This window comes from Myxine glutinosa, chromosome 12 (assembly GCF_964187855.1).
Source record: "Myxine glutinosa chromosome 12, kmMyxGlut1.1, whole genome shotgun sequence".
Lineage (NCBI taxonomy): Eukaryota > Metazoa > Chordata > Myxini > Myxiniformes > Myxinidae > Myxine > Myxine glutinosa.
Window position 1 is genome coordinate 88,597,954 of NC_136272.1, and position 11,435 is coordinate 88,609,388.

General features: G+C 45.9%; 1 protein-coding gene across 2 annotated transcripts in view; it reads left to right on the forward strand.

The window, feature by feature from the left end:
• KNTC1 (kinetochore associated 1) overlaps positions 1–8,584 on the forward strand; it is a 390,864-nt gene extending 382,280 nt beyond the window's left edge. For both annotated transcript variants that reach the window (XM_078766073.1, XM_078766075.1), the window contains exon 64: positions 8,301–8,584. In XM_078766073.1, the coding sequence (XP_078622199.1) occupies positions 8,301–8,333 (33 nt within the window). In that variant the 3' untranslated portion in view covers positions 8,334–8,584. The remainder of the gene's footprint in view (positions 1–8,300) is intronic.
• Positions 8,585–11,435: the final 2,851 nt, after the last annotated feature.

Consider the following 11,435-nt stretch of genomic DNA (forward strand, 5'->3'; position numbering starts at 1 on the left):
CTGGGAATCCTCGCCTGGAGGCTTTGGGCTCGAACAAGAGCCGGCCGCCATTTTGGACCCTCGCGGGTCGTTCACTGGAAAAGGTTTCTGCCGCGTCCGCTGGTCTCACCCTCCTGTGGTCTGCCGGGGCTGAGTGTGCACTAAGGCGGCATCTGAAGATTGCACTGCGGTTCACTGATTGAACGGTGCATGTGCACGTCTGGATCGCGTTTTTGGGAGTTCCCTTTCCACTGCCCGTTTGCTGTTGGTGTGGATCACGTGACAGTCCACGCCTTGCGTATACCTCCATACTCGCCATCGCCCCGTCGCCTCATCTCCGTTGAGTTATAGAGACATTGGGGGGTTTTATTCCAGTCACTGGGAACGCAGTGAGTTATGTGACTTAGTGGTGGTACCATCCTAAGATATATTGATTGTCTGAATTTGCTATCATTATTGGCAATGTTATTCTTGTGTGGTTTTTAAAATATTATTGGTTTGTTTATACCCATTGGTGTGGTTTCCTTATTGATTTCGACACGGAATAATATATATTTTTCTGCCGTGACTCCTCCCGGGGTTCGGAGGTATACCGAGACCAGGTGGTCGGGGAGGAACACGTAACAGAAATTGGGGGCTCGTCCAATTGACTCGTGGGCTCGAAATTGGGTCTGCGTCCAGGATCTAAAATTCCCTAAATTTAGTCTGGGAAAGAATTCCCTAACATTCCCAGAATTCCAAAATTTGGAACTTGTTCCAACATTCCCAAATTTTCCAAAAGAAATATATATTTTTTGTTTCTTTTAAATTTCTTGTGTGAAGGTTAACAGGTGTTAACAATAGTCACCATGGAGTTTGACGCAGAGAAGTTTGCAGTGACCCCTAGTGAAGCACAGTTCAGAGCGTTAGTAAAATCGGACCTCCTGAAATTGGCCAAACATTTTAACTTGGAGGTCCGAACTAATATGAGGAAGGCAGAGATGCAGACAGTGGTGATACAATCTATGGTGGGATTAGGAACATGGGAAGAGGTAGCCTGGGATTGGTTACCCGAGGAACCAGAAGATGTGGAGCTCCGGAAACTGGAGTTGCAATTGCAGAGCCAGGAAAGGTTAAAAGCAGAGGAAAGGAAAGAGCAGAACAGCAATGAGAGCTCCAGGAAAGGTTAAAAGCAGAGGAAAGGAAAGCAGAAAAGGAACAGCAGAACAGGAACGAGAACTCCAGGAAAGGTTAAAAGCAGAGGAAAGGAAAGCAGAAGAGAGAAGAGAAGAAAAACAAGCAGAGGAAAGGAGAGAGGAAAGAGAACTCCAGGAAAGGGTAGAAAAGGAAAAAACAGAGGAAAGGAGAGTTGAAAGAGAACTCGAGGAAAGAAGAGCAGCACAGGAAAGAGAACTCCAGGAAAGGTTAGAAGAGAAAAAAGCACAAGAAAGAGCAGAGGAAAGGAGAGTTGAAAGAGAACTCCAGGAAAGGTTAGAGGAGAAAAAAGCAGAGGAGAGAAATAGTCAGGTTCACTATGTTTTTTCGTTCAAAATTTTGGTAGATTAGCAAAACTATACATTTTTGGAATATTCAGAGCATGAGGAATCCCAAAATTAATATTTACATTTGCGTAGACACCTTTGCGAAAATGACACTCAGGACAGTGATGAAGATCTGTAAAAGCATATTCCTGAACGGTATAGACCTCGTAGATCCTGTGTGTAGGACTTATAGTTCAATCTGATACTACCTATAACTTCCTATAACAACCTATAACTTCAAAGGACTTGCAATATCATGTATTATGTAATACAGTTATATCACAAATATAAAGACAATGGTTTTCAATTACCTTTGTTTGTTGCTTTTCTATAATCCTGAGCACTATTTTGAGGCCTTTATTGGATTCCTTGACCCAGAAAACATAGGATTAGCATATTTAATTCAGTCTCTAGGTTGACTAGAAGCCGAGATCGCGCAAAATATGTATTTTATGGTGGCCATTTTCAAAATCCAAAATGGCGGCCATGCAGGTGTCTGTGCAAATGCCAACATTGATTTTCAGATTCTCCATGCTCTGAAGATTCCAAAAATGTACAGGTTTGCTAATCCCAAAATTTTGAAAGAAATTATATTTATTAACATAGTGAACCTGACTATCTTCATCACTGTCCTGAGTGTCATTTTCGCAAAGGTGTCTATGCAAATGTAAACATTAATTTTTGGATTCCTCATGCTCTGAATATTCCAAAAATGTATAGTTTTGCTAATCTACCAAAATTTTGAACGAAATTAGATTTGTTAACATAGTGAACCTGACTAAAAAGCCGAAAGGGAGTTAAGAGACCGTGAAATGGCGCTTCAGCAGGAAATTAGACTCAAAGAGCTGGATGTAATGAAAGAACGGGGAGAGGTACCATCCATGCCGACTGGTTCGACAACTAGTCAGAACACCTGGGATGTTGGCAGACATGTGAGGCTGGTTCCACCCTTCAATGAAAAGGAGGTAGCCAATTTATTTTCACACTTTGAGAAGGTGGCTCAACTGCTAAACTGGCTTGAGGAGTCCTGGACCATGTTAGTGCAAAGTGTTCTGGTGGGTAAAGCTCAAGATATTTATTCGACTTTACCGATTGACCAATGTGCAGATTATGAGGTATTGAAGAAAAACATTCTCAAAGCCCATGAATTGGTCCCGGAAGCTTCCCGACAAAAATTCCGGAATGCCAGGAGGAGGGAGAGTGAGACCCATGTGGAGTTTGCAAGAATGAAAGAAACCATGTTTGATAGGTGGTGTGATTCAAAAGGGGTTGGGAAAGACTTCGAACTATTGCGACAATTGATCCTGGTGGAGGAATTCCAGCAGTGTGTCCACGGGGACATTAAAGTACATCTGGAGGAAAGGAAAGTACCAAAGTTGGATGAGGCAGCAACCATGGCAGATGACTATGCCTTAACCCACAGGATGGGGTTCCACAAACCTAACTTCTCGTCTTGACCTAGCCAGGGGAGCTATGGTACATCAGGGGCAACAACACAACAACATCAACATGCATTTTAAGGCCATTTTCCCTGCAAGAGCGGGGGTTAGCTATCAGGGGCGGAGAACGAAAATTCATGGGGGTGGCCCCGAGATGAGTATGAGGACCACTCTGATACCACGACTTCTAGGAATCCGAAGACAGCAGTTCCAAGGCAGACTTACCCTCCTGGGGGCTCGAGGCAAACCACGAGGTTCTCCTCCGGGCCTATTTGTTGCGCTTTTTGCCATAAACCTGGACACTTGATGTCCCACTGTTATGCTCTGGGAAAGGAAAATCAGGAGCGGAGTTCGACTCGTACCACTCCGAATGCAATGGCAAATGTGAGTAATCGCCCTCAAAAGGGTTACCAACCATTTATTTCAGAGGGGTTCGTGTCACTGGATGGAGCCTCGACTAACCGGAGACCTGTTAGGGTATTGAGGGACACCGGAGCACATCAATCTTTAATGCTTAAAGGCATCTTGCCATTGTCAGAGGAGACGGCAACTGGTGATAGTGTTCGTTTACAGGGGATTGGTGGCTGTGTTAGAGCTCCACTACATGCAATCCATTTGGAGTCCGATGTGGTGTCAGGACCGGTCACCATAGGTTTACAAGCCACTCTTCCTGTAGAGGGAGTATCTGTTGTTATCGGGAATGATTTGGCCGGTGGTCAAGTTTATGGTAACCCGATGGTTGTTAAAAAGCCCAGTCGGGAAAATAACACCACACCAGTTAGGGAGGGCGACAAAATTAGCAAGTTATTTGTAGGTGGACTGAACTTCCAAACAAAGGAAGATGTTCTGGAGTCTGCCTTCAGCAAATATGGACCGCTTTTGGAAGTGCTGCTGATTAAAGACAGGGAGACACAAAAGTCAAGAGGGTTTGGCTTTGTCACGTTTGAAAACTCAAAGGACGCCAGAGATGCAGAAAAAGATCTGAATAGCAAGGAGTTGGAGTGTCGGACCATCACAGTAGGGAAGGCATTTCCTAGGTGTCGAGGGGGCTACAGAGGAGGACCACGGAGTAGTAGTGGTGGTGGCCGCAATCGATATTATTATGGAGGCTTCCAGAGTTATGGCAGCTCCCAAAGGAAGGATTTATCAGAGCAGTGGCCGAGAAGGAGACCGCCATTCATGTGACTACAGTGACAAGTGGTCCAACTGTGATTATTAGGAAAGTTAGAAAGAGTTGAAGCACTGAATGCTGCGGAGCAGCCGAGCCAAGATTCCTACACGGATTAACCGAGAACGCCACATTCCTAAAGGCGTCCATGTAGTGAACTTTCCTACACGGATTAACCTTGAACTCCATGTTCCTAAAGGCGTCCATGTAGTGAACTTTCCAACACGGACTAACCGTGAACTCCACGTTCCTAAAGGCGGCCATGTAGTGAATATGTCCAGGCCTCGCCACCCAACCACCATGGAACCTGGCCCTCAGCTCGGCCTCCCGGAAAAAGTGCTATCGATTTGCTTGACTTTGTGGATTTTTGATCAACCCCTTGACCTTCATTCAAAGGAAAGTAAAGTAAAAATCAGAGGTTGATGAGATGGAGTTTGGCTTTGCAGGGGTTCAACTTGGAAATTGAACATGTAAAGGGCAGGGACAATGTCGTGGCTGATGCTTTGTCCAGAGTCAATTAATGTTGGAAATCTCTGTGGGTTGTTCGAAGTTTGTTGCTTTCTTTTTGGGAGATATTAATTGCTGCTCACGGGAATTGGTGATTTGGGGTTGTGAGTTTATTTTTGTTTGTTTAAAGAGTTTGCATGCAAAGTTTTCGCTGTGTTCAAACTTTCTTGAGGGTGGGAAGTGTTACGGATTCGTCACTTCCGCTGTTGTGGTTTTCACCCACTTGACATGTTTCTGATATCATGTATTATTATTATTCTCAAAAGGTTTAGTATTCAGGAACAGCTATCTAAAGTTAAAAAGGTTAACGTAAAATGATACAGGAAACCGGCGCGGAAAAAAAAGGCGGTGAAGAAGAAGAAGGCGTGAGGACAGTGAAAGACGTGTCTTGAAGCTCCGTACGGGGCGTCGTTGAGCGAACGTCGCGAGTGAACTTTGAGTCCGTGAAAGGAATCGTGCGATTGGTGTTATCGCTGGAGGAGTGGAAAAGCCTGCGAAGCCTGCGAAGTCAGGTACAGGCGTGAGGTTCCGGAGAATCCTCCCCAAAAGGCTTTGGGCTCGAGCAAGAGCCGGCCGCCCTTTTGGACCCTCGCGCATCGTTCACTGGAAAAGGTTTCTGCCGCGTCCGCTGGTCTCACCCTCAGGTGGTCTGCCGGGGCTGAGTGTGCACTAAAGCGGCGTCTGAAGATTGCACTGCGGTTCACTGATTGAACGGTGCATGTGCACGTCTGGATCGCGTTTTTGGGAGTTCCCTTTCCACTGCCCGTTTGCTGTTGGTGTGGATCACGTGACAGTCCATGCCTTGCCTATACCTCCTTTCTCGCCATCGCCCCGTCGCCTCATCTCCGTTGAGTTAAAGAGACATTGAGGGGTTCTTGTTCCAGTCACCGGGAACGCAGTGAGTTATGTGACTTAGTGGTGGTACCATCCTAAGATATATTGATTGTCTGGATTTGCTATCATTATTGGTAATATTATTCTTGTGTGGTTTTTAAAATATTATTGGTTTGTTCATACCCATTGGTGTGGTTTCCTTATTGATTTCGACACGGAATAATACATATTTTTCTGCCGTGACTCCTCCCGGGGTTCAGAGGTATACCGAGACCAGGAGGTCGGGGGGGGGGGGGGGGGGAACACGTAACAGTTCCTTTTTGGATAAAGAGTATCCATGTAAAGTTTTGTGACGATTTAACTTTATTAAAAGGTGCCCCAGCAACACCAAATTTCACCCCCTACAAAATGGGAATTCTCGTTTTCCCAGTGGCGCTGTTTTTACTCGGTGCAACAACAACAACAACAACAACAACAGGCATTTTAAGGCCATTTTCCCTGCAAGAGCGGGGGTTTGCCTTGCGGTCCCCATGACAATCTTCTCCATTTGTCCTATTTCCTGCATCTCCCCTTGTTAACCCCCTTGCCCGCATTTCTTCTTCCACCATCTTTAGCCAAGTCTTTCTCGGTCTTCCCCGTCCTCTACTTCCTTCTACATTCATTTCCATCACTCTTCTCAACCAGTCACTTTCATCCTTCCTCAACACATGACCAAACCATCTCAAACTGTTTCTCTTCACAGCATCCATCACAGGCTCGATTCCCATCATCTTTCGCAATTCATCATTTGTCTTCCTCTCTCTCAACGATACTCCACACATCCACAGAACTATTCACATTTCCACCCTTTCCAGCCTTCGTTGCTGCTCTACGTTCATTACCCATGTCTCGCTCCCATAAATCATAACACTTCTCACACATGCAGCACACACCTTTCCCTTCAGCTTCAACGACACTTCCCTCCTCATCAGCATGCCACTCAGTTCCCGAAACTTCATCCATGCACATCTCACTCCAGCAACCGTTGCCGAGTCTGATCCACCTTCTCGATTCAGCATGCCTCCTAGGTAACAAAATGTTTTCACACCTTCCAGCTTCACGCTGTATCTAAGATCCAACTCAACATTTCCACCATCTGCAGCTCCCTCTGTGCACACCTTACACTTGAATGTAGCTGCCTCACTAGTTAATGACCCTCTCAAACCACTACATTTTTGATGGACCCACTCAGCGCACATTGTACATTGAATGGAATTCACTCCGACACCCTTCCTGCACACAGCACACGGTCACTTCCCAGTTCATTCCACCTCACCACATGCTTTACCACTTGCCATCACCTTCGTTTTTCTGATATTCACCTTCAGACCTTTTGTCTCCATACATTCCTTCCACTTGTTCATCTTCTCCTTCAGTCCATCCATACTTTCTGCAATCAACACCAGATCATCTGCATACAACAACTCCCACGGTAAACCCTCCTTTACGTTCTGAGCCAGCACCTCCATCACAGCTACAAATAGTAGTGGACTTAGTACCGACCCCTGATGCACTCCCACCTTCACCGCAAACTCACCACTGTTCCCGTCCTTCGTCCTTACAGCTGTGCGCGCTCTTTTGTACATTTCCATCACTACTCTGATCAACCATTCCTCCACTCCTAACTTCCTCAATGCCCATGTCACTACTTCACGTGGAACCCTATCGAATGCTTTCTCCAGATCAACAAACTCAAGAAACAACTTCTTCCTCTTCTCCATGTACTTCTCCTGCAACTGCCTCACAATAAAAAGCACGTCTGTCATTCCTCGTTGGAACGTTGAGGTCGTTGGGGCACCCCTAAATGACCCCTCATTTTTTAAAAAACTTGACGGGGAATGGTTTTTCTTTGGGTGGAACATAATGACATGGTGAGACAATAAAATTTCCAGCTTTCATTTTTGTGGATCACACCACTGTTCAGCCTGACAGAGGTGTGTGCTTCACTGAGTGCCGTTCTCGTCTCTGCAGTATTTGCACTTCAAACTCCAACATTGGCTTTGATATATCTGGAATTGCTAGCTGAGCACGTGCTATTGTTGGGAATTTGGATCGTTGCTGGTGTTTGTTGAATTTAACTGGTATTGTGATCATGATGCACATGTTTGTCTGTGCCCTGCCCTTGTATGGTCTGAGTGTGACGTCATATGCACAAGCTACTCCATAAGCCTTTGGACACTGCATAATACCAACTTGCAAAGTACTTATAATAAAGGCTTACAGTCGTGGCCAAAAATATTGGCACCCTTTCCACGTTTTTCAAATAACTCCCAATTTTCTCAAAAAAACCGGTTGAAATTTACCAAAGTATTTGGTCTCCACAATTGTTTATTTCACTGTTAATATTACAGAACCTTTATTTTTGATTCAGAACTTAATATACCCTTTTAAATCAGAAAATAAAAATAAATGGCATTGACAAAATTATTGACATTCTTGACTTAATATTTGGTAGCACAGTCTTTGGACAAAATAATTGCTGTCAAGCACTTCCTGTTGCCATGATTGAGCTTCCTCAACCTCTCCACTGGTAGTTTGGCCCACTCTTCTGCAAACTGCTCCAGTTCTCCCAGATTTGAAGGGTGCCTTCTCCCAACTGCTGTTTTCAGATCTCCAATTTTAACCTATCAACTGTTTGTACTGCCACTTCCCTTGCCAGGGAAACCATTCCATCCCTTTGATTGAAAAACTCCTGCCTTACTGCCACCCTAATCCATCCCCCAAGACCATAAACTTATTTGCAAGACCTTTTCGATTTGTACAAGTATACTGTTGCCAAAGACTACATGCGTTGTCTTTCTGCCCCTTTTGTAGAGATTTCTGGACAAGTCAGATATTATGCCGTAATGGCAATCAATTTGTTTCTTGGATTTGAGGTACGACCATCACCAGAAGCACCGAAGAACAAACCAACCTAACCTGGCTCGCTCCTCCATACCATGATATTCGTTACAGAGCGACATGTATTTCCTCCAAGTTGTGCAGCCACGGAGATTTGATGACAAGTGGGTTAATTGCACTGTTTGAACCATTCCATTGTAACATTGTATTTATGTGTGAATTCTGTTATTCTTGCAATAAAACGAGTTATTTTCCCAGTCATGTTTGTTTAATTTTTTTCATCTTATTCCAAGAATCCTGGACTATGACAGCTGCTGATGCAATTGAACACATTTCGCAGTGGTGATAACCTGTTTCTTAAATTGGTCCTGCAAATGTGCAGGGAAAGCAGGCTTTGCACAGCCCTTCGGACGGTGTTGTATTTTCCTCATTGCGGTCACTTTGCCTTTTTTTTGTTTTTTTTTGTATACAAGATCGAGGTTCGTGAAAGAGCTAACATTAATCACACAAAAAGTCAAACCGACACACAAAAAACAAGGGGAGCGGCAGACAAGATGGGGAGAGAAGGGGAAGGACACAAACACAACATTTGAGAGCAGGGACATCGGGAGAAATGTGGGGCGGGGAGGGCTTGGGGGGGGGGGGGGGGTGGGAGAGGTATAAAACATGAACACTGCAAGGACTCTGGGGTGAATTAGCGGGGGTAGAAAAGATCAAGGTTTTGGATGGGGGAAGATAAGAGATGGTGGTGAACAGCTGTTTTAAAGACCTGGAGGGAGGAGTGGGATTGAAGGGAGTGGGGGAGTTTGTTCCAGAGGCGAGAGAAAAGGGGAATGAAAGAGTGAAGGTGAGCAGAGAGCCTAGATTTTGGCAGTTTAACCATAAGAGGGTTGCAGGCAGATCTTGTGCGACCTGAAGGAATATTGGGGGGACAGAGCACAGAGAGAGCTGGGGGAGCAAGGCCGGAGAGGAGTCGGTAGAAGACAGAAAGACCACCAACCTGCCTGCGGTGAGTGAGTGAAAGGCCCTCGGAGTTAACTTCATTGCAGGAGATTCCAATGATTCTGAAAGCTTTGGCCTCAACAGCGTGAAGCCGAGCTTGGTGTGAGGCAGGAGCACCAGCCCAGAAGGGGGAACAGTATTCCATTGAGCTGCGGATGAAAGCCTTGTATGTGGTGAGGAGCTCAGGTGTGCCAAGGAAGGATTTTGCATGACGGAGGATGCCCAATCGGCGATTGGCTTTGGAGGCCAGCTTGGAAATGTGGTTTTTCCAGGAAAAATCATGGCAGATAGTGAGACCCAAAAGCTTGAGCGACAGAACTTCTTGGAGAGGATTGTTGAGAAAGTAGATGGGAGGGTTTTCCAGTCGGTCCTTTCGGAGTGACCTTGTAAGAGTGTGAGATTTGTCAGGATTGAAAGACGTGTTCCACTTGTTTGACCAGTCTGATTTTGTCCAGGTCTGCAGAGAGTGAGGAGGCTGCAGACTGCCGATCTGAGGGATGAGGAATGGAGCGGCAGATAGTGGAGTCATCAGCAAAGAGATAGAGAGGATTTTCCAGAGAGTCGGAGAGATCATTGATGAAGACCAGAAATAGCACAGGGCCCAGAACACTACATTGGGGAACTCCAGCCAGAACAGGAAGGGGAGATGAGAGAAATCCATTCAGGGCCACACGTTGCCTACGACCAGAGAGGACGTCCGCAAGCCATGAGTGGAGATTTCCATGGATACCATAGGAGGAGAGTTTGGTGAGCAGAGCTGAGTGCCAGACCGTATCGAATGCACGTGATATGTCAAGTGAGACATCTCTGATTTCCTGTTTGGCATTGAGGACCTCCATCCATTGTTGAGACAGCAGAAGCAACATGTCCAGAGTAGAATGACTTGGTCTGAATCCAAATTGATGATCAGAGATCAAGGCATTGGAGAAGAGGAAGGATTTGATATCCGAAGCAATGATGGATTCCATGACTTTGCTGATAAATTGGAAGCAGGCTGATTGGTCTGTAGTTGCAAGGGTCTGTTTTTGCACCTTTTTGTGTAAAGCGGTAATGTTTGCTGATTTCCAAGATGCTGGCAGATGACCTTGAGCAAAAGAGAGGGTGAAAAGAACAGAGAGAGGGTGAGATAGAGCGGCAGAGCAGGATTTTAGGACCCGTGGGCTGATGCCGGCTGGTCCAGTTGCAGAATCAGAGTCGAGGTTTGATAAAAACTTCTCCACCTTGTCAGGAGAGAAGGACACAGAGTCCAGGAGCAGTTGGGTTCGACTGGGAAAGGTGGGAACAGAGAGAGATGGGTTTGGGACACAAGATTTTGAGGCGCAAACAGAGTTGAGGCATTCGGCCTTGTCATGTGCAGTGTCAACTGTGTAGCCATTTGAGGTAAGGGAGGGGATGGAGCGGGAACAAACACCAGAAACGGATTTGACCAGACACCACCAGGATTTGGAGGAAGGAGACAGGTTTGAGAGTTCAATCTTGAGTGTGGAGAGATAGTGCTTCCTGGCACTCCTGAGGGTAGACACACACTTGTTTCGAGCTTGGTGGAAAGAACTGAGATTGCCTTCAGTTGGATTTGCCTTTCAATAGACAAAGGCAAGTTGTTTCAGGGCAACTGCCTCACCACAAGATTCAGTGTACCATGGACGGGAGGAAGGGTAAGACAACTGAAGACGAGATGGGATAAATCTGTGCATGAGAGAGAGCAGTTTGCTTTGGAAGAATTCCCAGGAAGAATTGATGTCAGAGGCAGTCGAGATGGGAGACCAGTCCAGGTGATTGATGGCTGCTTGCAGCCCGTGCCAGTCAGCCTGAGTGAAATGCCAGACTCGTCGGCGCTCAGGAGGCTCTCTGAGAATGGCCAGAGAGATGTCCACTTTAACAAGCACATGGTCAGAAGAACTGATTGGAGCAGAAGAAGAGCAGCATACATTTGCAGGGAAGTTAGTCATAACCAAGTCCAGAAGAGAAGATACTCCATTGACTGAGATCTGGGTCGGGAAATTGACAGATTGTGTCAGTCCCAATGAGTCGCAGAAGTCCTTTGCTGAGGTGCCATGGCTGGTGAGAGATGAACCCACACCCAGCCAGCTGGCATGATGACAGTTG